The 24,985-nt window shown below is 36.3% G+C and overlaps 5 protein-coding genes across 5 annotated transcripts; 3 read left to right on the top strand and 2 right to left on the bottom strand.

Annotated features, from left to right (window-relative positions):
* Nucleotides 1-1,639: 1,639 nt before the first annotated feature.
* LOC143920175 (uncharacterized) lies at nucleotides 1,640-4,432 on the top strand. Its single transcript, XM_077442902.1, has 2 exons — nucleotides 1,640-1,942; nucleotides 2,940-4,432. The coding sequence occupies exons 1-2, from the start codon at nucleotides 1,664-1,666 to the stop codon at nucleotides 4,041-4,043; spliced, it is 1,383 nt and encodes a 460-aa protein (XP_077299028.1). The 5' UTR covers nucleotides 1,640-1,663; the 3' UTR covers nucleotides 4,044-4,432.
* On the bottom strand, nucleotides 3,248-7,536 carry LOC143920208 (uncharacterized). Its single transcript, XM_077442968.1, has 2 exons — nucleotides 5,528-7,536; nucleotides 3,248-4,464 (listed from the first exon to the last, which is right to left on the bottom strand). The coding sequence occupies exon 1, from the start codon at nucleotides 6,847-6,849 to the stop codon at nucleotides 6,358-6,360; it is 492 nt and encodes a 163-aa protein (XP_077299094.1). The 5' UTR covers nucleotides 6,850-7,536; the 3' UTR covers nucleotides 3,248-4,464; nucleotides 5,528-6,357.
* Nucleotides 7,537-8,596: 1,060 nt separating this feature from the next.
* On the bottom strand, nucleotides 8,597-16,819 carry LOC143913770 (uncharacterized). Its single transcript, XM_077433761.1, has 4 exons — nucleotides 16,616-16,819; nucleotides 16,214-16,534; nucleotides 14,932-16,079; nucleotides 8,597-9,691 (listed from the first exon to the last, which is right to left on the bottom strand). The coding sequence occupies exons 3-4, from the start codon at nucleotides 15,113-15,115 to the stop codon at nucleotides 9,375-9,377; spliced, it is 501 nt and encodes a 166-aa protein (XP_077289887.1). The 5' UTR covers nucleotides 15,116-16,079; nucleotides 16,214-16,534; nucleotides 16,616-16,819; the 3' UTR covers nucleotides 8,597-9,374.
* A 1,776-nt stretch (nucleotides 16,820-18,595) lies between these two features.
* Nucleotides 18,596-21,558, top strand: LOC143917899 (uncharacterized). The gene is made up of 4 exons (XM_077439521.1): nucleotides 18,596-18,800; nucleotides 18,882-19,190; nucleotides 20,478-21,486; nucleotides 21,533-21,558. Exons 1-4 carry the CDS (start codon nucleotides 18,684-18,686, stop codon nucleotides 21,556-21,558), a joined length of 1,461 nt encoding a protein of 486 aa, XP_077295647.1. The 5' UTR covers nucleotides 18,596-18,683.
* Nucleotides 21,559-21,588: 30 nt separating this feature from the next.
* Nucleotides 21,589-22,499, top strand: LOC143917893 (uncharacterized). Its single transcript, XM_077439510.1, has one exon. It carries the CDS (start codon nucleotides 21,639-21,641, stop codon nucleotides 22,497-22,499), a length of 861 nt encoding a protein of 286 aa, XP_077295636.1. The 5' UTR covers nucleotides 21,589-21,638.
* Nucleotides 22,500-24,985: the final 2,486 nt, after the last annotated feature.

Genomic DNA, 24,985 nt, shown 5'->3' with positions numbered 1-24,985 from the left:
ACAATTTATTCCAACAAAACACAACCGTGTTTCGTTAAGCCGGGATACGGTCAACATCCGTTAATCCCACCTACAAATGATTCGGTGATTATTGGGCACGAAGCGATCTCGCGCACGTCACTAAAATTTCGATCACGGAACGTCTGGCACCCAAAAATTCCATTAATTTTAGAGTTACCCACACCAACTATTATACTAACGATAATTCGAATTCCAGATATTCTATATTGGCGATTTCCATGTCAACGATTGTCGTGTGCGCTATCACAATGTGCGAAATAATCCGTTTACCGAAAAAATAGCTTTGCTTCTCGGAAAGAATTATTTGCACATTATAATAAAATATGTAAGCATCAACGGTCGCTTCTTGAGTCACCTTCGGTTCGCAGACGATATAGTTTTAATAGCTCGAGATTCAGCTGACCTACTTAACAGACTAACACAGCTGGACAGGGAAAGTAGAAAAGTAGGATTAAAAATTAACGTAGATAAGACCAAACTAATGTTCAATAGTTATTGCATGCCTGATAGCATCCTTTTAGATGATAAACCAGTAGAATTAGTAAATAATTATTTTTATTTAGGTCAAATAATTGACATGTCTGGTAGTAAAGATGAATAGATAAAGAGACGTATGAAATTAGGATGGAGTGCATTTGGACGGATGAATGCTGCTTTTAAATCAAAAATGCCACTCTGCCTGAAGAAAAAGATCTTCGATCAACGCGTTTTGCCAGTATTGACGTATGGATGTGAAACGTGGACACTGAACGCCAAGATGCTACACAAAATACAATGCACTCAAAGAAGTATGGAACGATGTATGCTTGGCATAACGAGGAAAGACGGGAAGCGGAACACGTGGGTGAGAAGCATGACAAAGGTAGTAGACATAGTGGATAGAGTAAAGAGATTGAAATGGCAATGGGCGGGCCACGTGGCTAGGAGAATGGACGAAAGGTGGACTAAAGAAGTGATTGAATGGTACCCGAGAGAATGCAAAAGGGTAAAAGTAAGACCGCAGGGAAGATTGGTAGACGAAATTAGGAAAATGTGAGGGTGAGATGGATGAGAGTTGCGCAAAACAGAGACGATTGGAAGCGTGCTGGAGAGGCCTTCATCCAGGAGTTGATGGTGAATGGCTGTAAATGATGATGATAATAAAATACATAATACGTTTATGTGGTAAAAGTTTCAGTTGTGGAAAGTTAACGACAAGGATAATAATTCAGTTTCTAAAGACGAGAATTTGGTATATCCATTAAGAAATCATTCAGTTGGTATATATGAATGTCAGTTGTCAACGTTCTGTCAGATACTTGGGTACGCCCATCGTTCAAATATTCTGCATTTGTACAATTCGAAATATTAATATTGTAACCAACCCGCGAGGATGTATAAAGTAACTGAAATCAATAAACTAAAGATTCAATAGTGCAATGACGTGTCGACTTTGCCTGTGTTCGACACCAGATAAATCTTCCATTCCCATCTACGGGTATTCTGAATCCCTGAAATTGCAGGAACTCATCTCGGACTGCTGTCAACTACAAGTGAGACACTCGTATAAAGTCGAAATGTCACAATATGTTCCGATTAGATTATATTATTCCCGATTTATTTACCATTGCAGGTGAGAAAGCATGACAGATTGTCCCATACAATGTGCTCATCTTGTGAACACAACTTGACACTGTTTGCTCAGTTTAAAAAGATTTGTACACAGAGTGATGAACAGTCGAGACAGAAATCTAAATGTTTGGATATCAAAACCGAGGAAGTTTTACTGGATGACTTAATGTGGGAGAACGAACCTGATTCACAGCTATGTAACCTCTCCGACGATGACGGGGATAGTAAAATGCTAGCGAGTGATTGTAATCCAGAGGAAAAGACTGCAGACGTTGATGAGCCTTCATTGAACGAAGAAAATAATGATACGGTAATACATGTAACCTATTTTTGGCTGATAGCCTGCGCTCATCATTATCTTTTTATAATTTAATGTGATGTATTCGTGGAATTTTGATCTTCTCTCTTCCATTTGGTGCTCGCAGGGATGTTTTGTATTTGCGGCTAGTTCTTATATATTGGTGCTGGCCGTAAATGCAAGATATTCACCACTTTTTATTTTATTATTTGATATTTTTACTGTATCTGCTATTATTATAATGATATTGTTTTTTATGATTATGTATAAATGCATCTTTCTGTATTTTTTCGAACATTGTGGCGCATTAGAGACTTGTGATGCCACAATGGTCCAAACTTAACCGTTTGCCCGCGGCCGTCTTCTATGGAAGCTTTGCGCGATAAGTCTGTAGCGCGGCTGTCTTCCATAGAATTTCTGAACTTTGCACGGGACTTTGAGTCTTATATGCGCCTATTTCAACTGTTTTAAGGTTCAAAATTGGTTGAATATATTACTGAGAGTTGAATGCCATCTATTCAATTTACTTAAAATGGATATATACCAGTCAAAATTAGTTTTTTGTGGAACCATACTGAAACCTCGTTTATGTGACGTCACGTCTGTTGAACAATGTCGACGATATGTCTCAATTGTATGAAGAATGATTATTTGACAATTAAGCCAAAACTACGAGATATATTATGTATTTTATTGTTTAAAATAATACTTTATGTGTTAATTAACATATCTGGTTACTTGAGTAAATATTAAAATCTGTATTTAAGGTCGAAAACTCGATTGCCAAATTCGCGAAAAAGGTGCCGCCGCGTACAGGGCTTGTTCGCTATATTTATTGCCGCGGGCAAAGGGTTCTTAAATAAATAATAATAATGTACAAATATTACGTATTGAAGTTGCCACTTTATGTTGTATTAAGTTTTATTTGACCAAAATGGAGATTGAATTGTCGGATGTTTAGTCTAATGATGTTAATATTTATACAAATTTTTTGCTTGCGTTTCAGCAGGATATGAAAAAAGCTGACGAGCCTTTCAAATGTGACATGTGTTCGAAACATTTAGTAACCAAACGTGGCTTAAAAGAGCACATGAGACGTCACACCGGAGAAACCCCGTTCAAGTGTGAAATATGCCCAAAGTATTTCGTAAAAAGTGAAGAAGTAGAAACTCACATGAGGCGTCACAAGGGCGAGAAACCATTCAAATGTAAACTCTGTCCAAAATATTTTGTATGCATTAAAGAGCTGAAGGTACACACGAAACGCCACTCTAGTGAGAAACCATTCAAGTGTACAATATGCTCAAAGAGCTTCGTCAGAAACACCGAATTAAATCTACACATGAAACTTCACACTGGTGAAAAACCATTCAAATGCGACACGTGTGCAAAATGTTTCGTAACTAGAAGTGAATTAAAAAAGCATATGATTATTCACGAGGGCAAACAAAACAAACCGTGCTCAAAATGTTTAGGCAGTACCCAAATATACTGGAAGCATTTTCCATGCGATTGTAGAATGAATGTAACACCGTTCAAGTGTGAAACATGCCCGAAATACTTTGTAACCAAACGTTTATCAAAAGATCACTTAAGATGCTACTCGGTAGAGACAACAATCAAATGCGAAATATGTCCCAAATATTTCGAAAGCAATTGCGGTTTGAATCTACATATGAAACGGCACACTGGAGAAACCCACTTCAAATGTGAAAAATGCCCGAGATCCTTCGTGACCAATGATGAGTTGGAAATTCATATGAAACAGCACGTCGAACGACAAACGTACAAATGTGAAATATGCTCAAAGTGTTATATTAAAGATAGCGCGTTCAAAATTCACATGGAAAGGCATGCCAATTCGTTTGAATGTAAAACGTGTCTGGAACGTTTTACGAGTAACGACGCATTAGAAGTTCATATGAAATATCATATTAGTGAGAGACCGTTTGAGTGTGAAACGTGCTCGAAATGTTTCAAGAGCGATCGTGTGCTGAAAGATCACGTAAGATGTTACAAAGTAGAAACAAAAATCAAATGTGAAATATGTCATAAGTATTTTGGAAGCATCTGCGGCTTGGGCTTACATATGAAACTTTCACACTACAAATAGCTTTAAATGATCGTTTGTCTTGGCATCCAGATCCGTAGCCGGCTACACTACCCAAGCCTTTTAAATCCCATAGTACTGTTGCTTTGCTTTTCAATTCATTTGTAAGAAGTCATTCATTCATTTGAATATTTATTTTAATTTATAGCAGCAAAGCCTCAACTCGCGAACAACTTTGTTGACGAGTTTTGTTGCTGGAAAGTCTGCGAGTGCGGCCTTCCTTTCAACTCGGGGACGACCTGAGACGGTCGCACGTGCTACTAGTTTTTTACATCTATTGTAATTTATTAGGATTTTCAACATCTCTATTATTTCAATTGTTAATTTTACACGACACACCCTGTCCATTTAAAATAATATAAAAATAATAATAAAATACATATATGTATTAGATATATTGTCTATTTTTAAATACACAAGGATACTATTATTTATTTATTTATTTTTATTTATTTTATTAATTGAAAAATCAACAGACAGGATGTACAGAGATAGGTATAAAAAAAACAAAAAGTAAATAAATAATATATGTAACATCCGAGTCCAATAATAGATTTTTACAAAAATGAAAAAGATAAATATAAGGAAAACAAATTAAAAAGTAAAGAATAAAGGCATGACAAAATATGTAGTACATTGCATAATTAAACTATAGTATTAAAATATTTGGAAATGGTTATAAGAAAAATATAAGAAGAAATTGAAATTTACAAATATAAAACAAATGAAAAAGGTAAATACAAAATAAACAAATGAAAAGGAAAAGAATGAAAGCTATAATATGATTAAATAGCACATTACATAAATAAACTAAAGTATAAAAATAATGGAAATATTAGAAAAATAGAATAGGAGAAAAAATGAATCAATCGGTCAAGATTCTCTTGATGTTAGACCTGAATTGATGTAGGGAAATACCAAACAGATCAACCTCATTCAGCTCTCCGTTAAACATACGATAAACGCGCTGCAGATAAAAATATTTTTGGGAATTAGTATTGAAAGGATCAAGTGAAAAGAGTGCAACGCGTCTAGAGTATCGAACTGGGATTCTGAAATTAACCTTATTCAGTAAATCAGAACAATCAAGGAAACCATTTATGAGCTTAAAGAAGAATATAGCATCAGTATGTCGTCGCCTGACAGAAAGATTGTTAAAAGAAAGGATTTTTAAAATGTCGGAAACAGTAGAATGGGTATAGGTAGGAAAAAGGTAGCGTAAGGATTTAATAAATTTAAGTTGAACTTTCTCAATACAATTAATATGGGATAAATAAAAAGGTGACCAGATAATTGAGGCAAATTCAAGGTGAGACCTTACAAAGGAAAAATAAAGTAATTTTAGTACATAAGGATCATTAAAGGGTTTTGTTGAGCGGAGTAGGAATCCAAGAGATTTAAATGCTTTGTTGGTAATAAAAGAAATATGTTCAGAGAAATCTAGTTTATTATTGAGTATTACACCAAGATCTTTAATATACATATACATATAATTTATATTATACACATAATTTGTAGACTCACTATAGAGAGCAAAAGCGACCAAGATTCCGCTCATTTTCAAGATGGACGTAGAAGAAGTTGGACTCATGCTTTATTGTCGTCGTAAGCAAGTCGAAAAAGTCTTACTTACCGTTCAGTATTATCTATTGTAATTTATTAGGGTTTTCAACATCTTTATTATTTCAAATGTTAATTTTACACGACACAGGCACTACCTGTCCATTTAAAATAATATATATTGGAGATTTCAATATGATACAATGAGTAAAGACGATACAGTACGGGGCCTGTTTAGAAATCATTGTTCAGAAGATTTATTGCAGCAGCTCTATGCAAATGTTGCACGTGTCGAAATTCCTCCAAAACCGCTGTCTATTGTTAAATACACAAGGACACTGTTATTTACATTATCCACATAATTTGTAGACCACATTTTTTTTTTAATTTTCTCTAACTAATTGTATTTCGTCTCTTCTTCCTCGATCTCCGGCAAATTCCATTGTTATGTTGTTGTTATTTCAAATTAATGTTTATTATACTCGATAGATTTAACAAACTTATTACGTGCAATAAATGATATCTTAATCAAATTTTAGTTCAATTACCTCATATATTGAGCAATTAATTGAGAAATTATCTCATAGATTGATCATTCATACAATAGAGGCATGTCGTAGATTGCTCCTGCGGTTGTTGACGTGTTTTTTTTGTATGGAGTTTTGTTGATGGGTCCTGCATGTCGGTCGTTCAGGTCATAAAATCCATGCGACCAGACCCAACGGCTTCAACTGATATCAACCGTCGTCGGGCTTTATTATAAGGGTGCGGCCCGATGAAATGTGAACCCATACAATGTGTATGGGATCGGTAATTTTGCAACTTCAGAACGACACGTCGCGTCAACCAAGTTGTTCGCGAGTTGAGCGGTGCGGCCCGGCCCTAACGACAGGTAACCCCAATGCGCCTTCCTGGCCAGAAACATTATACATCTGATACAAGTATTAATAGTATTGTTGCGTAGGGGTGGGTGGAGGATCCAAATGAAAGGCCAAAGTCGCTTCACAGTATTTATTGGGTGATTAAGGAGGTCCACGCGCAGCCAGCGCTCGTCCCAGAATGATCTGATTTGGTCTAAGTACCTCCTTATAGAGGGCAGATCGCTCACTGCATCTTCCACTATCCGTTTACTTCTCCATTGTTTAGGCACGTACAGTCTCACGTTCTCAGGCACAAACAATCTCACGCTCCATTTGGATTCTGAAATAAAAGCGGGAAGTGCCGCTCGGCCTAATCCGAGGGTCTCCATTGTCCACTTCCGAATGCACTTTAGACAGCGTATAATATCCGACTGCTCCTATTTGTATTATACAAAGTAAATACATATCAATTAACACCCACAGAGACATCTATGGTCAAATTTGTAAATTTACAGCATTTTATACAATTCGAGATTGATGAAAACTCGAGATTTGCGAGAAAATGTGTAAGGTTGCCAATTTTTGGAACCGTTTCAATGAAAATCAGATAAATTGGCGAACTCTGATAGGAAACGATCGACCTAGAGTCACATGCCCAAGATCTGGCCAGCAACACCGAGCCACGGAATGAACCCATCACCATGAAAGCATTACAATACGATGATCACTGAGCTATGTTGATGGTTATAGTAGTAATAATATTTATAATCTAGAACGAATAAATAAAAAAAAAAAAAACATTTTTCTTCACAGTAGTCGTTTTATTTCCTTGCAATCTAAGAGAAAAATTAACGATTTATGTTTAATCTTTCGAATTATACATATAATTGATAATCCTTATTTATTAAGTAAGATCCCATTCCAATGTCCAATCGGATCCCTCCGTAATCTTTTAATATTACATTTTAAATAAATCCCTGTTCTATAAACTATGTACATATGTATTCCTGTAATACCTTTTTATATAGATTTTAAAAAATAAATAAATACCTGAATAAATGCGATCTACTGCTCTCAGCCGATCTTTTATCTTACTAACCTACACATGCATCCTCACTATTTGATTTTAAAATGTTTTTTATTATTACTAAATTATGTTCACAATGCATCTTGTATCTTTTTTAATAGCTAATGATCTATTGATCATTTTCTATTTTACAATTTTAATTTAATTTTGTTAGTAATCATAGTTTTATATTATTCTAATGTTAATGTACAGCATAATCGGAAAAATAACTCAAAAACCTATTTACAATTCTTGCATCCACACTATAAGTACTACTATTATTTATTACAATAGACCTAAGTTTATTGTGAGAATAATTCATGAATAATAAAAAGCATATAAAAAATTATCAAAATTAGCTTTCTCATTTTGATGTTAGTCATGATTTTTAAATTTTTCTTTTTTTTCTATGACTTCCTCATCAAGTAAATACATACTGTTGCGTAGAGGTGGGTGGAGGATCCAAGTAAAAGGCCAAAATCGTTTCACAGCATTTATTGGTGATTCAGGAGATACACACACTGGCAGTGCTCCGTCCAGAATGTCTTGATATCGACTAAGTACCTCCTTATGAAGGTCGCTCAGGGAATCTTCGACGTCCGATTTTTTTACCTATTGTTATAGTCACGTACTAGATATGTATTCCCACGACCGTCAATCCCACGCTATCGCTGTCAATTCTGAGAAGGGACTGGGTGCCGTTACTAAGCCAATTCGGTGGTCATTGTTTAGCTTACTTGCACTTAGTCTGGAGACAATCCTCGACAACCAATTATAACTGCGGCTCCTTTTAGCATACGCTACAATACTATTAACACCAGTGAAAATATCAAGATGCTCAGACAGCACATACATACAGCAGTTACATAGATGGACTTGAATTTTTTCATAATCATTTTGGGAAGAAATTTATAGCACACATTTAATTTTAAAATACATATTTCGAATGTCTATTACAACTGTTGACGATAGTGGGGCCTCGAATAACACTTCAAGATACCAACATGCGTTTGGCGATACCACCTGTACAACGACTAGCTGTTACACTGAGGTAAATAAAACAAAAATTACAAAACAATTTATATTTATTAAAAACTTAGGTATTAAATTTAACAATCATCTGGAGATAAGTAAAATTCTTCTGATGAACTTATATTGGTCAAGGGGCTCTGAACAGTTATTGAACTTGATTGGTCAGTGTTGGATGGAGATGGGCAAATATTTGGGTTGAAAGTGGTAAAAAAGCTTTGTACGGAGTGAGGCCTAGAACTTCGTGCCGTTGAATTAGCGGGGTGATATTGACGATTCTCTAGAATCGTAATTACCTTAGATGGATGTACAGGATTAACGGATGAAGATTGATGCAAGGACAGTGTTGGGTGTGACTCTGAGTGCTGCTGATACATATTATGGACTTGAGTGAATGTTGGCTGTGAGTGCTGCTGTTGTGTGATCTGAGTACAGATAGGTGTTGATTGAAGCGAAGGGATAGAATTTGGGTAACTGAAATATGGTTCAATGTTTGGTGATTGGTTAGGCTGACTGAACATTTTATTATCATCGTCCATCTTTTGAAGTGGATGGGTGATGCAGAGGGCGTTTAGGTCGTTCTTCTTCCAAGGGTCGGGTTATAGGGAAACGTGGACTAACCTTGGGATACAGTTACATATATATATATATATAGTCGGGGAGGTTCCTGACTGCAAATCGTCTCGTTGATAACAGCTTCCTCGTGGTCGGGTCCTCTCACGACTGATGTTTCTCCGGAAACGGCGTGAGGAATACCGGAGGCGTTGTGCTGGAACTCAGGGGAGGGAGTGATGCTGCACTCGACCTCACAGCGGTTCTTCAGCAAAATGGTGGATCTCTGGGCCCCGTCTCCCCCTGGAGACGTGCACAGGAGAGATCTTTCTTCCTCGGTGAATGCCGGGTGAGAGACTCGCTCTCCATGCGCGCGCGCCTATAAGGCTTTTTCCTGTGTGGCCACTCGAAATAAAGGGCGAGTGTTGCCCTATGGGACGATGGGGAGAACGTCGCGTTACAATCGTAATATCTGTATTTCTTTCTCTTTTTTGCACCTTGGCCTAATGTAACATCTTTTTGGGCTTGATATTCTCGTCGGAAGTTGTCCCTTACGTGTTTCCACTTTGATTGTACATCTTTGCCTAAAAAGAAAATATATGTATTAATGAGCCATTCATTTGTTACAGATTTTTAGCATCAGGCAACACTTTTCATGATTCACATTACCAGTTTTTACTTGGAGTATCTACTATACATTACATTATTAAACAAGTCTGTGACGAAATATGGGATTGTTTAAAGCCTATGTATGTATATGCCAGAAAAAACAAAGGATGACTTTAAGAAAATATCCGAAGAATTTTACCACCGCACTAATTTCCCCAATGTGATTGGGGCTGTAGATGGCAAACACATTGAAATAACAAACCCCAATCAAAGCGGTTCACTGTACTATAATTGTAAAAATTATTTTTCTATAATTTTAATGGCAATTTGTAATGCAAACTATTGTTTTACTTGCATTGAAGTAGGAGCTTACGGCGTTTCTACTGACTCGAACGTCTTTACTCGAAAATACATCATTTAACAGACAATTAGAATCGGGCCAAATCGATTTACCAGAACCGAAAACTTAACCGAATGATCCAAATGGGAAAAATATGCCATTTGTGCCATTAATTGGCGATGAAGCCTTTGCCCTATCTAGACATGTTTTACGACCATATCCGAACCGCAACTTGACTGTGCAACAACGTATTTATAATTATCGACTAACGCGAGCACGAAGAATGATTGAATGCAGTTTTGGTATTCTATCAAACAAGTGGAGGATTTTAACGAGAGCTATAGAACTTCAACCCGTTCGCACGATATCGGTGGTTAAAGCATGTTGCATTCTACATAATTTTGAAAGATTCAAAGATGGATTCCAATTTGATGATACTGTTACGTACGCCGCGGATTAAGCGAATAGAATCCCAGAGACTATGTGACCGTTCAAGGGTTATCTGTTAACGGATTAACTAAGTTCTTGCACTTAGACCAACGGATATCTGTTATCGGATTAACTAAGTGCTTGCACTTACTTCCAGGATTATATCTTATTATATAGCCAGTAGCGTGGCTCGGTCGTTAAGCTTCTGCTTAACACTGAGAGGCGCCGGGTTCGATTCCTATCTGTAATGCTGCTGGTCAGACCAGGATTTGTGACTCCTGGTCGATCATTTTCTATCAGAGTTTGTCAATTTTCTCTGATTTCATTGTTGAAACGATTCCTGATTAAAAATTGGCTAAAAATCCTTCCTACCCACTTCTTCTTCTTGTTAATGCCTTGTCCGCATCCGGACGTTGGCGACCACCTCGTCGATTATTTGAATATATCCGCATCGGTCTTCAGCGGCTCGGAACAGCTCTTCGGCGCTCATATCGGTCCACATGCGCATGTTTCGAAGCCAAGATAACTTTTTCCTGCCAATCCATTTTTTTCCTTCTATTTTCCCCATGGTTATCAAACGGAGAAATTCGTATTTTGGACCCCGTATCATGTGTCCGAGGTACTCCATCTTTCTCCGCTTGATGACAGAAACAAGTTCCCTGCCTCTCCCCATCATGCCGAGGACAGCTTCGTTTGATATCTTTTTGGTCCACGGAATCTTCAGCATACGCCTATAGACCCACATCTCAAAAGCTTCAATGCGGCTGATCATCTTGGTTTTCAGAGTCCACGTCTCACATCCGTGTAGTAATACTGTCCAGACGTAGCTCTTCGCGAATCTCAACCGCGTATGAAGATTGAGATGCTTGTTTGTAAGGGCCGCCTTCATTTGTACAAATGATGTTCTAGCCATCTCGATGCGGATTTTTAGATCTTCATCTGGGTCCATCTCTTCATTCAGCCAGGTACCCAGGTATTTGAATCTTTTTACTCTTTCTATCACCTCTCCATCCAAGGTTAGATTCCCGGTGTCTGTTTGCATTCTATCTACTATCATAAATTTTGTTTTCTTTAGATTTATGCGCAGACCTCTTCGATTGCTTTCTTGATGTACACGGTCTAGAGATCTTTGCAGGTCTGCTAAATTTTCAGCGACTAGTGCCGTGTCATCAGCATATCTTATATTGGTGATCGTCTCGCCGCCCACCTTGATGCCCTCCGCCTCTTGGAGAGCATCGTGGAAGATGGATTCGGTGTAGGTGTTAAAAAGAGTAGGTGATAGGATGCATCCTTGCCTGACGCCCCGTTCTATAGGAATCTCATCAGTGAATTGATCATCGACACGTACTACTGCAGTCTGATTCCAATAAATATTTCGTAGCAATCTGACATCTCTGTCATCCAGGCCAATATTTTTTAATGTTTCCATCAGGCGAGCGTGTTGGACACGGTCAAAGGCCTTTTCAAAGTCTATAAAGCAGATGTACACAGGTTTACGGACTTCTCTGCATCTTTGGAGTAGTGTTTTCATACAGAAAAGGGCCTCTCGGGTACCCAAGCCTTGTCTGAACCCAAACTGCTCTCTGCTAATCGCCTCTTCACACCGTGAGTAAATTCTGCCCTGTATTATCTTTAGTAGGATCTTCAATGTGTGACTCATTAGGCTAATTATTCTGAAGTCGCTACACGTCCTCGCGTTACTCTTTTTGGGCAACGGGATAAATATGGATTGTAACCAATCGCTAGGTACTTCGCCTGATAAATATATTTTATTATAGAGTTTTGTTAGATTTTCTATGTTATCGTCGTCCAATAACTTGAGAAATTCGGCAGGAATCAGATCCGGTCCAGTAGCTTTCCGACTCTTTGCTAGTTTTATAGCATGTTCCACTTCGGATTTCAATATATATGGTCCCGTTTCTGGATCTTCAATATGCCCTCCGGTTTCTCTATTGTCTTTAAAGAGCAATTTTGTGTACTCGGTCCATTCTGATTTCTTCTCATCCATATTTAAAATGATTTTTCCATCTTTATTCCTAAGGAGTATGAAATCTTTTTTTCTGAATGATCCTGTTGCTTCTTTTAGTTTTTTATGTACGTTAAATTCGTCGTGTTTTTCTTGTAATTTTTCAATTTCGTTACATTTATTTTCCATCCATTTTTCTTTGATTTCTTTAATTTTCCTTTGAATTTGGCGGTGAATATTTTTATATTGTGTTGGATTATTATGTTTGTGTTTTCTACGTTCTTCCATTAAATGTATAATTTCATCCGTCATCCAAGGTTGTTTTTTATTAATTATTTGATTTGTTTCAAGAAACTTTTTCCCAGATTGGGTCATTGCTGATTTCATACCTTCCCACTTTATGTTTACATTACTATTTTCTTCAATACATTTTTGTTTAAAATTTTTATTGAGATCTTTTGTAAATTGTTCGTGGATCGTAAGATTTTTAAGCAGCTCTAAATCCAATCTTGGTTTAGGTTTTGATGCTCTTAAAATCTTTTTCAGTCTTATCTTCAATTTCCCACAAAGTAGATTATGATCGGATGCCACGTCTGCACCAGGGTAGGTTTTCACCGATTTTATACTATTTTTAAATCTACTGTTTATCAAAATAAAGTCAATTTGGTTTCGCACAATATTATCAGGACAGTCCATTGGGGATTTCCATGTGTATAATCTTCTTTTAGGTAGCTTAAAGAAAGTATTCAAGATAACATACTGCTCTTCCTGGCAAAACTGAACTAGTCTGTCTCCTCTCTCATTTCTTTCTCCAAGTCCGAAGCGACCAGTTATACCCATTGTTTCTTCGTCTCCAACTTTGGCGTTGAAATCTCCCATTATAATGTTAACATCATGTTTTTTCGTATATGTCATCAATTCTTTGATTTGTTGATAAAATTCTTCAATCTCATTTTCTTCTTTATCAAAAGTGGGGGCATACACTTGTATTATGTTAACATTTATAGGTTTTCCTGCTAATTGTATCATCATGACTCGTTCAGATAACGGAATAAAGTTTCTCACACTTTTACTGATGTCGTCTTCCAGAATCACAGCAACACCATTCTTATGAGTGCCGTCAAGCGATCCCGAGTAGTAAGTCGTATATCCATTGCAATGCATCGTTTTTCCTGCTCCAGGCCATCTAGCTTCGCTTATGCCGAGCATCTGTATTTGGTTTTTTTTCATTTCTATTTGCAGATTTTCAATTTTACCTGCTTGATACATGGTCCTAACGTTCCATGTACCAATTTTTCGTATGTTCACCACTTTGAGTCCGGGGATTCTTAGCACCCCTGTCCCATTGAAGGGACGCCGGAGACTCGGGGCCGTGGTTTTAGGTTTTCTCTTCATGGTGGTTATACTAGGGATATGAGAGCACAGTAGTTTTCCCCAAACCTTCTGCTCCGCAGAATTCAAACCGATTGAGTGGCTGCCACGTCGCTTTGAATCTTCCATCTTTTGCCGTTTTAGTATATTGCATATACTTCCGCCGTGGATGGTACTGACAGAGCTGCTGCCCACTGCCAGGGAATTTTTTTATGGAGTTTCCTTCTCTATGAAAGGTGTTACGGTACCTTTCAAAACCGGGTTGTGCTTTTGTTAAGCGGCGGCACTTACTCGCCGCTGACCTGAGACCGTCATAGTGTTGTGTGACATTTTATAGAGTGAAACTTACCACGGATTCACTCATCACCACTCTTATCTCAGCGCTACCTACCCACTATGTCACCAGTATTTGAGTATGATAAAAAATGTATGTACAATTCATAGATATCTCGTTAATTATCGAGTTTAAGTCAGTGTCTCGTAATTTAGCGACTTATATAATAAAAAATCCTGTATTGTTTGTAATTGGCCAGGAAGGCGCATTGGGGTTTACCTGTAATGCCTTCCTTGTATGAAAATTAAAAATAAATATCTGGACTCTAAGTGCATTTAGGCTAAACAATGACCGTTATTAGTCCTTTCTCAGAATCGGTACGGGGAGACCCAATGTCGTGGAAATACATATCCGATTACGTGACTATACAACAGGTAAACAGATTAGACGTCCTGAGAGATCTACCCTTTATAAGGCGGTACGTAGGCGATATCATGTCATTCTGGACTGAGCACTGCCAGTGCGTGTATCTCCTTAATCATCAATAAATGCTGTGAAACAACTGTTGGCCTTTTACTTGGATCCTCCACCCACCCCTACGCAACAATACTTTATTTGACAGTCCAATACAAGGTCTCCAACCGAGAGGTCTAAGAAGTAACCATACTGGTCTGGAAATACGTGATTATTTCGCTAGATATTTTACATCGCCACAAGGTTCTATCCCGTGGCAATATCAAGTCATCAATAGACAAAATGGTGACTAAGACAAAATAACTACATATGTACCTACATATTTGATAAAAATAAATAAAGTTTGTTATTATATACTTACATCGATTATTTTTTTCGCCATTGGTGAGGGTTTCCCAGTCCTCTGAGAGTTTTTTAGTTATGTCCTCCCAGGCATTATTCTTCATAATCTTATTTGAGTAATCTGGCAATGCTTTTGCATATAAAAGTGGACGAGACTCCACCTCTATAATTAGGAGCTCGGGATCCACAACCCACGACATCATATCGCCGCTCTAATTTCTTGTAAACTGATTCACATAAATTTTTATTTATTTCTTCACCACCTTCTACTTTTATTCCGGCAATCTTGCTTTCAATATTTTCCGTACTTTCCACTATACTTATATTTGAAGATGGGTGACTTGTATCTACAATATAATAGGTTTTATAGATCTTATTGGTCTATAAAAATCTTTTTTGGAAACATTTTTTCCCAAGGCTAATTCAGCCCATGAATATCTTTCATCTATGGTATCTTCTTCCGATATATTCAAATACAATGAATAAACACCGGTCTGATGTTTGCATATTTTTCCCAAATGTCCCTTTTCACATGTACGGTGCCCGAGAGTTAAATCAACCTCATACATTTTTTCCGGATTGGTTTCACTTGATATTTATCATCATCCAATTTTACTATCGTGTTTTTCTTTGGATATTTTACTTTATCAAATTCAAATTGTAAATGGATTCTACCGTAAGCATAATCTGTATATTTATCTACACAATATTTTTGCATTTCAGTCCAAATAGAATCGACAAGTGATACAGCATTGTAGGATTTGTATCTCTGTAACAAATATCCTTAAAAATTCTAATGGTTATTTCCGCGAAATTATTAGTCTGGTTCTACTATCACGGAAAGCCACGCACCAACTTTCTTGTCATTCCCAATTTTTCGTTATATGTTATATCCAATTTGAAGATTCTTTTGATGTCGTGTTTTATTAGTCTTTTCGATTTTTTATAATCAGGGTGTTGCTTAATTTTTTTGCTATTAGCAATCTGTCTACTGACAGGATTTATGTGTTTAATCATTTTGTGTAATATCAATTTAGATTTATCATTGAGTGTAATTCCACAATAGTCACAATCAAATTTGGAATCATTGGAGTAACAGCCATATGAATTATTCTTTGCTAGAAATACTTTCGAAGAAATTTCATTATTATTTGTGAAGTCATTCAGCTGAAATAAAATATGATATTATATCAACTTTTCAAGAATAGAAAGTTTTTGAGATTGAGACAGTTTAATGCTAAATAAAAATGAAAAAAGGTCAAATTTCATAAAAGTGTGATGGGCAAAAAAATATATATTACCGTTGAATCTTCTCCTTCTCTCAATAATAGCTTGTCCTGATAGTCCTGACTCTTTTTCTCCAGGTTACAATTCCTTAGTCATATTTCACTATCCTTGTCATCATTACGGGAATTACACAGTGGCAGATAATCATCATCAGAGTCCCAAACCAAATCGTCGAGTAAAACTTCCTCTACTTTAATAATATTCAAACATTCAGTAGATTTCTGTCTCACTTTTTCGTCACTCTGTGTAGAGGTCTTTTTGAATTGAGCGAACAATACCAAGTTGCTTTCACAAGACGAGCATATTGTATGAGACAGTCTGTCATGCTTTCTCACCTGCAATGACAATGTAAACTGAGTAAAATGTAGCACAATTGAAGTTCATTTTATCACATTGACTGTATAGAAGCATTTGACTTGTATTTGACAGCAGCTCGAGATGAGTTCCTGCACTTCCAGAGACTCGGAATTCCCATAAATGGGGAATGAACATTCAGCTGGAACGGAACACAGACAAAGTCACACGTCATTGTGATATGTTATACAGTCAGTTGTGTTATCCCAATTTCGGAACAACGGTTTCCGTTTTGATGTAAGACCCAACATGTCAGTATTGCCAGTGCTAAATAAAAAATAGCGCTTAAATTTCTCGAGAATAATAATTTTTCGGCTCACAAACGAAGATATGCGCATTCGTTTGTGGTTCACCAAGACAAATTTGTGGATCCAAATTATAGTGAATTGCATACGCAAAATGTTGAGAATATATGGATGCGATCCAAACGGAAAAATTATGTAATCGAACCCTCGGTGACATAATTTAAGAGGGTTCGGTGCAAACGATCGACAAGCGCCAGACAGACTGAACCACAGATTAACTGGATGGATGCTTTAAACGCAATTGTCGACTTCACGAATGATAGATTGCACATCAGATGACGAGTAACCTTTCGATGTGCACAGATGCAATTATTAAAATGGTAATTATTAAAATTGAGTAGGATCTTTCTGGCGAGTTTAATAAGGCAAAATTCGGAACTAAAGTATCAGAAGCACAGAACCACAGGACAAGATAATCAGCTCGGGATGAGTTCCTGCACTTCCAGAGACTCGGAATTCTCATAAATGGGAAAGGAACATTGCACCAAGCACGCGTATCTGAGTTGTCTGCCTTCGGGGCGAAGACAGACCAGGCTTCCTCAATACACCCCGGACGAATACTGGAGCTGGTCTCTAAGTATCGTCAAACATCACCAGTCTCGAACTGGTGATTCGGGATCGAGGAAACGCGCCGCTTAGAAGCAGTGTTCAAGCGGCGACGGTTGGAGCGGGAGTGAGGTGTTGGCCACACCAGTGTTGCCAGTGTAGGAATCTCGTCACCGTCATCAAGACATCTACTGCGACGGAGAATACATTTCTCACGCTCAACCATTGACGTCACCCGAAGTCGAAGAACACCTGCAGCCATTAAACTAAATCGAGTGGAACGGCGCCAAACATTCTAGCATATTCCGCCCCAACAAGCCGAGCGGAACGATACGAAATCGAAGAACACCTGCAGCCATTAAACTAAATCGAGTGGAACGGCGCCAAACATTCGAGAAACGTCCACCCTAATCGACAAACCACATTCCTCGCACACATAAACACTATCTGCGACGAGTCACGTGATGCCCAAAAACAATATAAAAGGAGGTCCACCCCAAACAACTTCAGTCGACCCACAGCAACAAGCGTCGACACACAGCAGCAGACCAGTCGACCCACAGCAACAAGATTCGACACACAGCAGCGGACCAGCCGAACGAGCCAGCAACACCCTTCCGTATCCAGAGACTTGCTGAACATAGACGAATGCCAAGTCAGCGACACTCTACCATATCTAGAGACCTTCTGAACATAGCCGAATGCCGAGCCAGCAACACACTGCCATATCCAGAGACATCTGAACATAGCCGGATCCAGAGCAACGACACATTGCAGATCCAGCGGCCATCACGACACCAAGTCAACAGCCAATAGCCGCTTCGAGAAAACTTCCTCAAATATTCTAATACACTTGTACAATATTTAGGCAAACAATAAAACAACTTAAAACAAGCACAACAGTGTTTCGTTAGGCTGGGATACGGTCAACACTTCCTACCCCGCCTACACCAGTACAAAAAACATCGGCCAGCTCATGGGTCGTAAGGCCACGAAAGCCGACCATCAGACAATTGGTCTAAACAAGTCCAATTACCATGGTCAATGCTTAGGGAGTCAAAAATTATTTTTTGTAATAAATCAATTTCATTTATTATATACAATAAATATCGAACGCGTAGAGATTTTTAAACTAATTTTGTCCCAAAAAAAAAAAATTTGTATGTACAATTTGTATTGTGTTCATTTTGTATTCTTGGTTGTGTTAGCCGGTCTGGTTACCGCTGTCAGCTGTCAAAGCTCTATTTCCAGGGTCGAGATAAACTAAGCATTGTATGACATGATGACGTGCCGTCTTTGCCTGTGTTCCGTTCCAGCTGAATGCTCCGTTCCCATTTATGGGAATTCCGAGTCTCTGAATCTACAGGAACTTATCTTGAACTGCTGTCACTTGCAAGTCAGAAACTCCTACCCAGTGAATGTGTCAAAATGAGCTCCAATTGCACTATATTTTACTGGATATATATTTTCATTACAGGTGAGAGAGCATGACAGACTGTCCCATACAATGTGTTCGTCTTGTGAACGCAACTTGGCACTGTTCGCTCAGTTCAAAAATACCTCTAGACGGAGTGACGAAAAAGCGAGACAGAGATCCATGGATTGTTTTAATGGTATTAAAGTGGAGGAAGTGATACTGGACGATTTAGATTGGAAGAGTGACTCTAATTCACAGCTATGCAATCTCGCCAACGATGAAGAGAATGAAATAATACCAAAGAATTATAACCCAGAGGAACATCCGAACCACGACAAGTTTTCAATGCAAGAAAGAAAAGAATTGACAGTAATGCAATTTGTTTTTATCGTATTCTTGCACAGCACTTTTCTTTTGCTTGTTTGAAATTGCACAACTTTTTTAGTGCTACGCTGTCTCAAACTCAAAATCTTCCAATGTGTATTGAAGTTAATAATCAAATATCGAATGCTTCGAAGCAAAATAGTATCGACCATTATATTGAAGATTTTTAATAGAAATATCTTTTTTTTGTAATTTGATAAAACCAAGTTGAAAAGCCTTTTGTTTAATATAGCCATATATTTCATTTTTGCTTACCGAAAAACTAAGAAATGGATATATAATCTAATATATCATCAGGACATGTTGAAAATGAGCCTATTATACAAAATATGCAACTAATAACAAACATAAGTTCAAAATTATCTTGATTCAGGATAAATTTTCGAAATTCCATGATTCTCTTCCGTATTTTGAATTGATTATGATGTCCAATCTAGCAGAGTAGCAGCTTTCTAATATGTATTGAATTTAATAATCAAATAACAAATGCTTCGAGGCAAAATAGTATCAACTGTTGGATTGAAAATTTTTAAGATTTTTAATAGAAATATCCTTTTTTTTTATATTGATAAATCCAACTTCAACATTCTTTTGTAAAATATAGCCATATATTTCATTTTTGCTTAGCCAAGAGCTAAGAAATTGTTATATTATCTTATATATCATCGGGGCATGCTGAAAATGAGCCTATTATACAAAATATGCAACTAATAACAAACATAAGTTCAAAATTATCTTGATTCAGGATAAATTTTCGAAATTCCATGATTTTCTTCCGTATTTTGAATTGATTATGATGTCCAATCTAGCAGAGTAGCAGCTTTCTAATATGTATTGAATTTAATAATCAAATAACAAATGCTTCGAGGCAAAATAGTATCAACTGTTGGATTAAAAATTTTTAAGATTTTTAATAGAAATATCCTTTTTTTTATTTTGATAAATCCAACTTCAATACTCTTTTGTAAAATGTAGCCATATATTTCATTTTTGCTTAGCCAAGAGCTAAGAAATTGTCATATTATCATCGGGACATGCTGAAAATGAGCCTATTATACAAAATATGCAACTGATAACAAACATAAGTTCAAAATTGTCTTAATTTAGGATAAATTTTCGAAATTCCATGATTCTCTTACGTATTTTGAGTTGGTTATGATGCTCAATCTAGCGGAGTAGCAACTTTATAATACTATACAGCACATTAAATGTTTCCTATTGTCACCGCATTATTAAATCACATAGTAATCTTTTTATTTTTATATATTCCAGCTGGAAAACTTCATAAAGAAAGATGAAATTCCTTCGAAACTTTTTCTAACAAAGACAAATTTAGATGTTTGCAACTCTAATAATTCCAAATATGAATGTGACCATTGTGGAATTGTTTTCATCAATAAATCTGAATTGATATCACACATTTTGATGTGCAATAGTGGACTGATTAAGGGCATAAATTATATCAATAAATTGAGTGACCATGAACGTGACATATGTGCGAAATATCTTATAAATGTTCATCAGAATTTGAAATCGGACAAATTGAAAAAATCTTCAAAATGTTTCATAAGTGATAGAAAATCAGAAATACATATGAAACGTCACACTAATGAAATACTATTCGAATGTAAAACGTGCTCAAAGTGTTTTTTAAGCAATGATGAATTAGCGATTCATAGAAAACGTCATACCGGGGATAAACCTTTTAAATGTGAAATATGCTCAAAATGTTTTATGAAAAATAGCGACCTTAAAGTACACAAGGAACGTCACACTGAGGAATCACCATTCAAATGTGAAATTTGCTCCAACTATTTTGTAAACAATAGAGAAATGGCACTTCATGTAAGACGTCACGATGAAAAAAAAATATTCAAATGCGAAATCTGCTCCAAATGTCTAAGAACCAACAAAGGCTTGATGCGACATGTGGAACGTCACACTGGAGAAAAACCATTCGAATGTGAAGAATGCTCAAAACGTTTTGTAACCAAAGGTGAATTAAAAACTCACGTCAGACGTCACACCGATGAGAAACAATTCAAGTGTGAAATATGCGGAAAATGTTTTGCTAGATCTAATAGTTTGATTGAACATATAAAACGTCACACTGGGAATACACCGTTCAAATGCGAAATATGCTTAAGAGGTTTTATACAAAAGAGAGAGTTGACCATTCATATGAGACGTCACTCCGGAGAAAAACCATTCAAATGTGAAGTCTGTTCAAAAATGCACACAAGCAAGAGTGAATTGGGAAACCATATGAAACGCCATACTGGTCTTAAATCATTCAAATGTGATATATGCTTCAAATTTTTCACGAGCTCCGGCGAATTGTTGGTTCACATGAAGCACCACACTGCAGAGAAGCCGTTCCAATGTGAAGTATGCTCTAAATGTTTCGTACAAAATGATAAATTCAAAATTCACATGATGCGTCACAACGGTGACAAACCATTCAAATGTAAAATATGTCCAAAATGTTTTGTGAGAAAAAGTGACTTAAAAATTCATACGAGACGCCACACTGGGGAAAAACCATTCATATGTGAGATATGCTCCAAGTGCTTCGTAAGCAATTGTGACTTCAAAGCACATATGAAACGCCACATCGGCGAGAAACGATTCAAATGTGAAATATGCACCAAGTTCTTTGTCAAGAACAGTGAATTAGTACTTCACATGAAACGTCACATTGGGGAAACGGAATTCAAATGTGAAGTATGCTCCAAATGTTTCATTAACAATAACGAACTAACAACCCACATGAGCCGCCACACTGGGGAAAAGCCGTTCAAATGTGAGATATGCCCCAAGCGCTTCTTCACCAAGAGGGGCTTAATGCTACATACGAAACATCACACCGATGTAAAGCCGTTCGAGTGCAAAATATGCCCCAAATGCTTCGTCAGCGATAGTGAATTGGTGATTCATATGAGACGCCACACCGGCGAAAAACCGTTCAATTGCGAAATATGTTCGAAGGCTTTCATAAGCAACGGCAGCTTGACTGAACATATGAATCGCCACACCGAAGAAAAGCCAATCCAATGTGACGTATGCTCGAAACGCTTTGTACAAAATGATAAATTCATAATTCACATGAGACGTCACACGGGTGAGAAGCCGTTCAAATGTGAAATGTGCTCGAAATGTTTCGTAAGCAATAGTGAATTGGGAATCCATGCGAAATCCCATACCGGGGAAAAACCATTCAAGTGTGAAATATGCTCAAAATATTTTTCTAGAAATGCTATTTTAATAAAACACATGAAACTTCATATGCGTTAAAACACATGCAACTCAAATTCACATGCTACATATGTACATATATTTATAGTTTTGGACCATTGTGTCGTTACAGGAAGAACCTAATGCGCCACAATGGCTTACATTTGACCGGTGATCGAATGAAAACAAAAATAGCATGCATATGTACTATACTGGGAGGTCTGCAGCCCGCAGCCTATGTAAACGACAAAAATAACATGCATTTGTACTGTACTGGGGGGGACTGCAGCCCCTCATAACAAAGATATATGAAGTATAACAAAAATATATGAAGTATAACAAAGATATATGATGTGATATTTGCTTAAAATGTTTTGAGCATGGTGGACAGGAACGTCATTTCGGCTTTTCCCAGGGGGGTGGCAAAATTTTTGACTAGTAAGGAATGACTTTCTAGGGGCGGGGGGGGGGTATTATATTAAAAAAATTAGTACATATTATATATGAATTTTAACTATTTATTTTAATCATTTTTTTATTTATATATTTTTATCAATAAAATTCATAGCAAAATAATTTTAAAGGATAAACGAGTTTTAAAAATATCCAGAGATCTAGAATAACCACTTTTTTGAGTTGTTCTGCTCCGACACTTCAATACTCGCTCCAACTCCGCTCCGTGCTCTGAATAGTTTTTATTTATTTATTTATTTGGAAAATTTACAGTTTATTAAGTTACATAGATTGATAGTAAAAAAAAATATAATTATGTTAAGTAAACCATTAATAATTTTCACATATAGGTAAAAAAAAAGAAAAGCTCAAACATTTAAAATAAGAAACAAAAATGATAATAGAGTAAGATAGTTAAAGAAAACAAAAAAAGAAAAAAAAAATAGAAATAACAGTATAATAAAAATATCAAAATAATAAGAATAATAATATGATAAAAATTATGAAATAATAAAAAAAATATAATATATAACAAAAAACAAAAAGACAAAATAAATACATCAAAATAAAAATTCATAATCACAATCGTAAATTTTCATTAAAATTAATCATCGAAAAACAAATTTGCAATAATTACTCTAGCTTGTATAGCATTAATATTAAATAAGTCAAACATAGAAATTGTTAAGATTAGTTTTAATAGGAATCATACTATTTATCATCTTTATTTATTAATTTTATTCATGTACATATGATAAAAAATTATTAAATTTTACTTATAGACAATTTATTTATTATTAAAATATTTAATATATATCATGAAAATACATACATATGTAGACATAACTATACTATACTATACTACACGGTGTGCACATGGTTGTCCCAACTACCATAGTAACAAGAATAAATAAAATAATCAAGAATATAATTTGATCAAGATGGAAAAATAAAAAAGAAAGCGGGTGCACACATTCATTTGTACAAAACAACAATAAGTGAAAAAAGTATATAAAACAAAATATTTATAAAATAACGCATGTAATTCCCGTTCTCTATCCCGTTCCCATTTGTCGGAAAAACGCAGGCAGCGAACACGTTGGTCGCGACGCGAAAATATTTGAAATTATAACGTTGCAATGGCACCCGTTTCCGTTCCCGTTATTTCCCGTTTTTTGTTCACAGTAATCTTCCCGGACATGCATACAACAAATCCTGAAAGTTCCATCGTAATCGGTTCAGTGATTTAGGAGCCTATTCGAGACACACATAGACATTCATTATATATTAAAATAATAATATAACCTTACTACATGATGTTGCCACACAGAGAAATGTAATAATAATAGAAGGGCCCTTACGAATAAATAATTGTTGTCAATATTCGCGGTACGTCTCTATAAATACGATACAACGCACGGAATACAATCGGATCAATTTGCTTATAAAAATGTATCCCATGTTGTTTATTGTGTGTTTTTGAATGCATTGTGCAATTTTTACCGATGCTTGCCCATCTTGCGAGTAATATAAACAAACAGAGAAGTTTTTATCGGAAATACGTCGAGCACCATGCATCAAATACGACAGACGCTAAAATTATTTAGGATTGTCTGTGGACAATCGTCACTTGACAACAATATTTATTTATTTATTTTTATTTATTTATTTAACATATTAGCCACAGTGACATTTCAGAGAGCTCCAACGCGTCACTGTGGCCGGTCATTCAATAATAATAACATGATAACAGTAATAATAACTTATAATAATAACAATATTAACACAACATCATTAAAATCATAAAAAAAATAACAATCATTCATATTTATAATAGGCAAAATCAACCACTGGCATTCCTCAACAACCACTCAACCAGATGAGCATATTTTATATTGAAGAGGTTAATTTCACCAGAAATCCGGTTGAGCAGATATATCGCCCTAGATATAGGAGCCGTTGTCAACATATTTGTGCGAGCCACAGGAGGAACAAACAAATCACGATTTCTCAAGTCCCTGAATTTACTAGGTGCATAAAACCTAAATTCATTAAGAACCTGAGGATTGTGTATTATCCCGTTCAACAGCTTA

This window comes from Arctopsyche grandis, chromosome 1 (genome assembly GCF_051622035.1).
Source record: "Arctopsyche grandis isolate Sample6627 chromosome 1, ASM5162203v2, whole genome shotgun sequence".
Classification (NCBI taxonomy): domain Eukaryota; kingdom Metazoa; phylum Arthropoda; class Insecta; order Trichoptera; family Hydropsychidae; genus Arctopsyche; species Arctopsyche grandis.
This window is presented reverse-complemented; position numbering and strand designations above follow the sequence as displayed.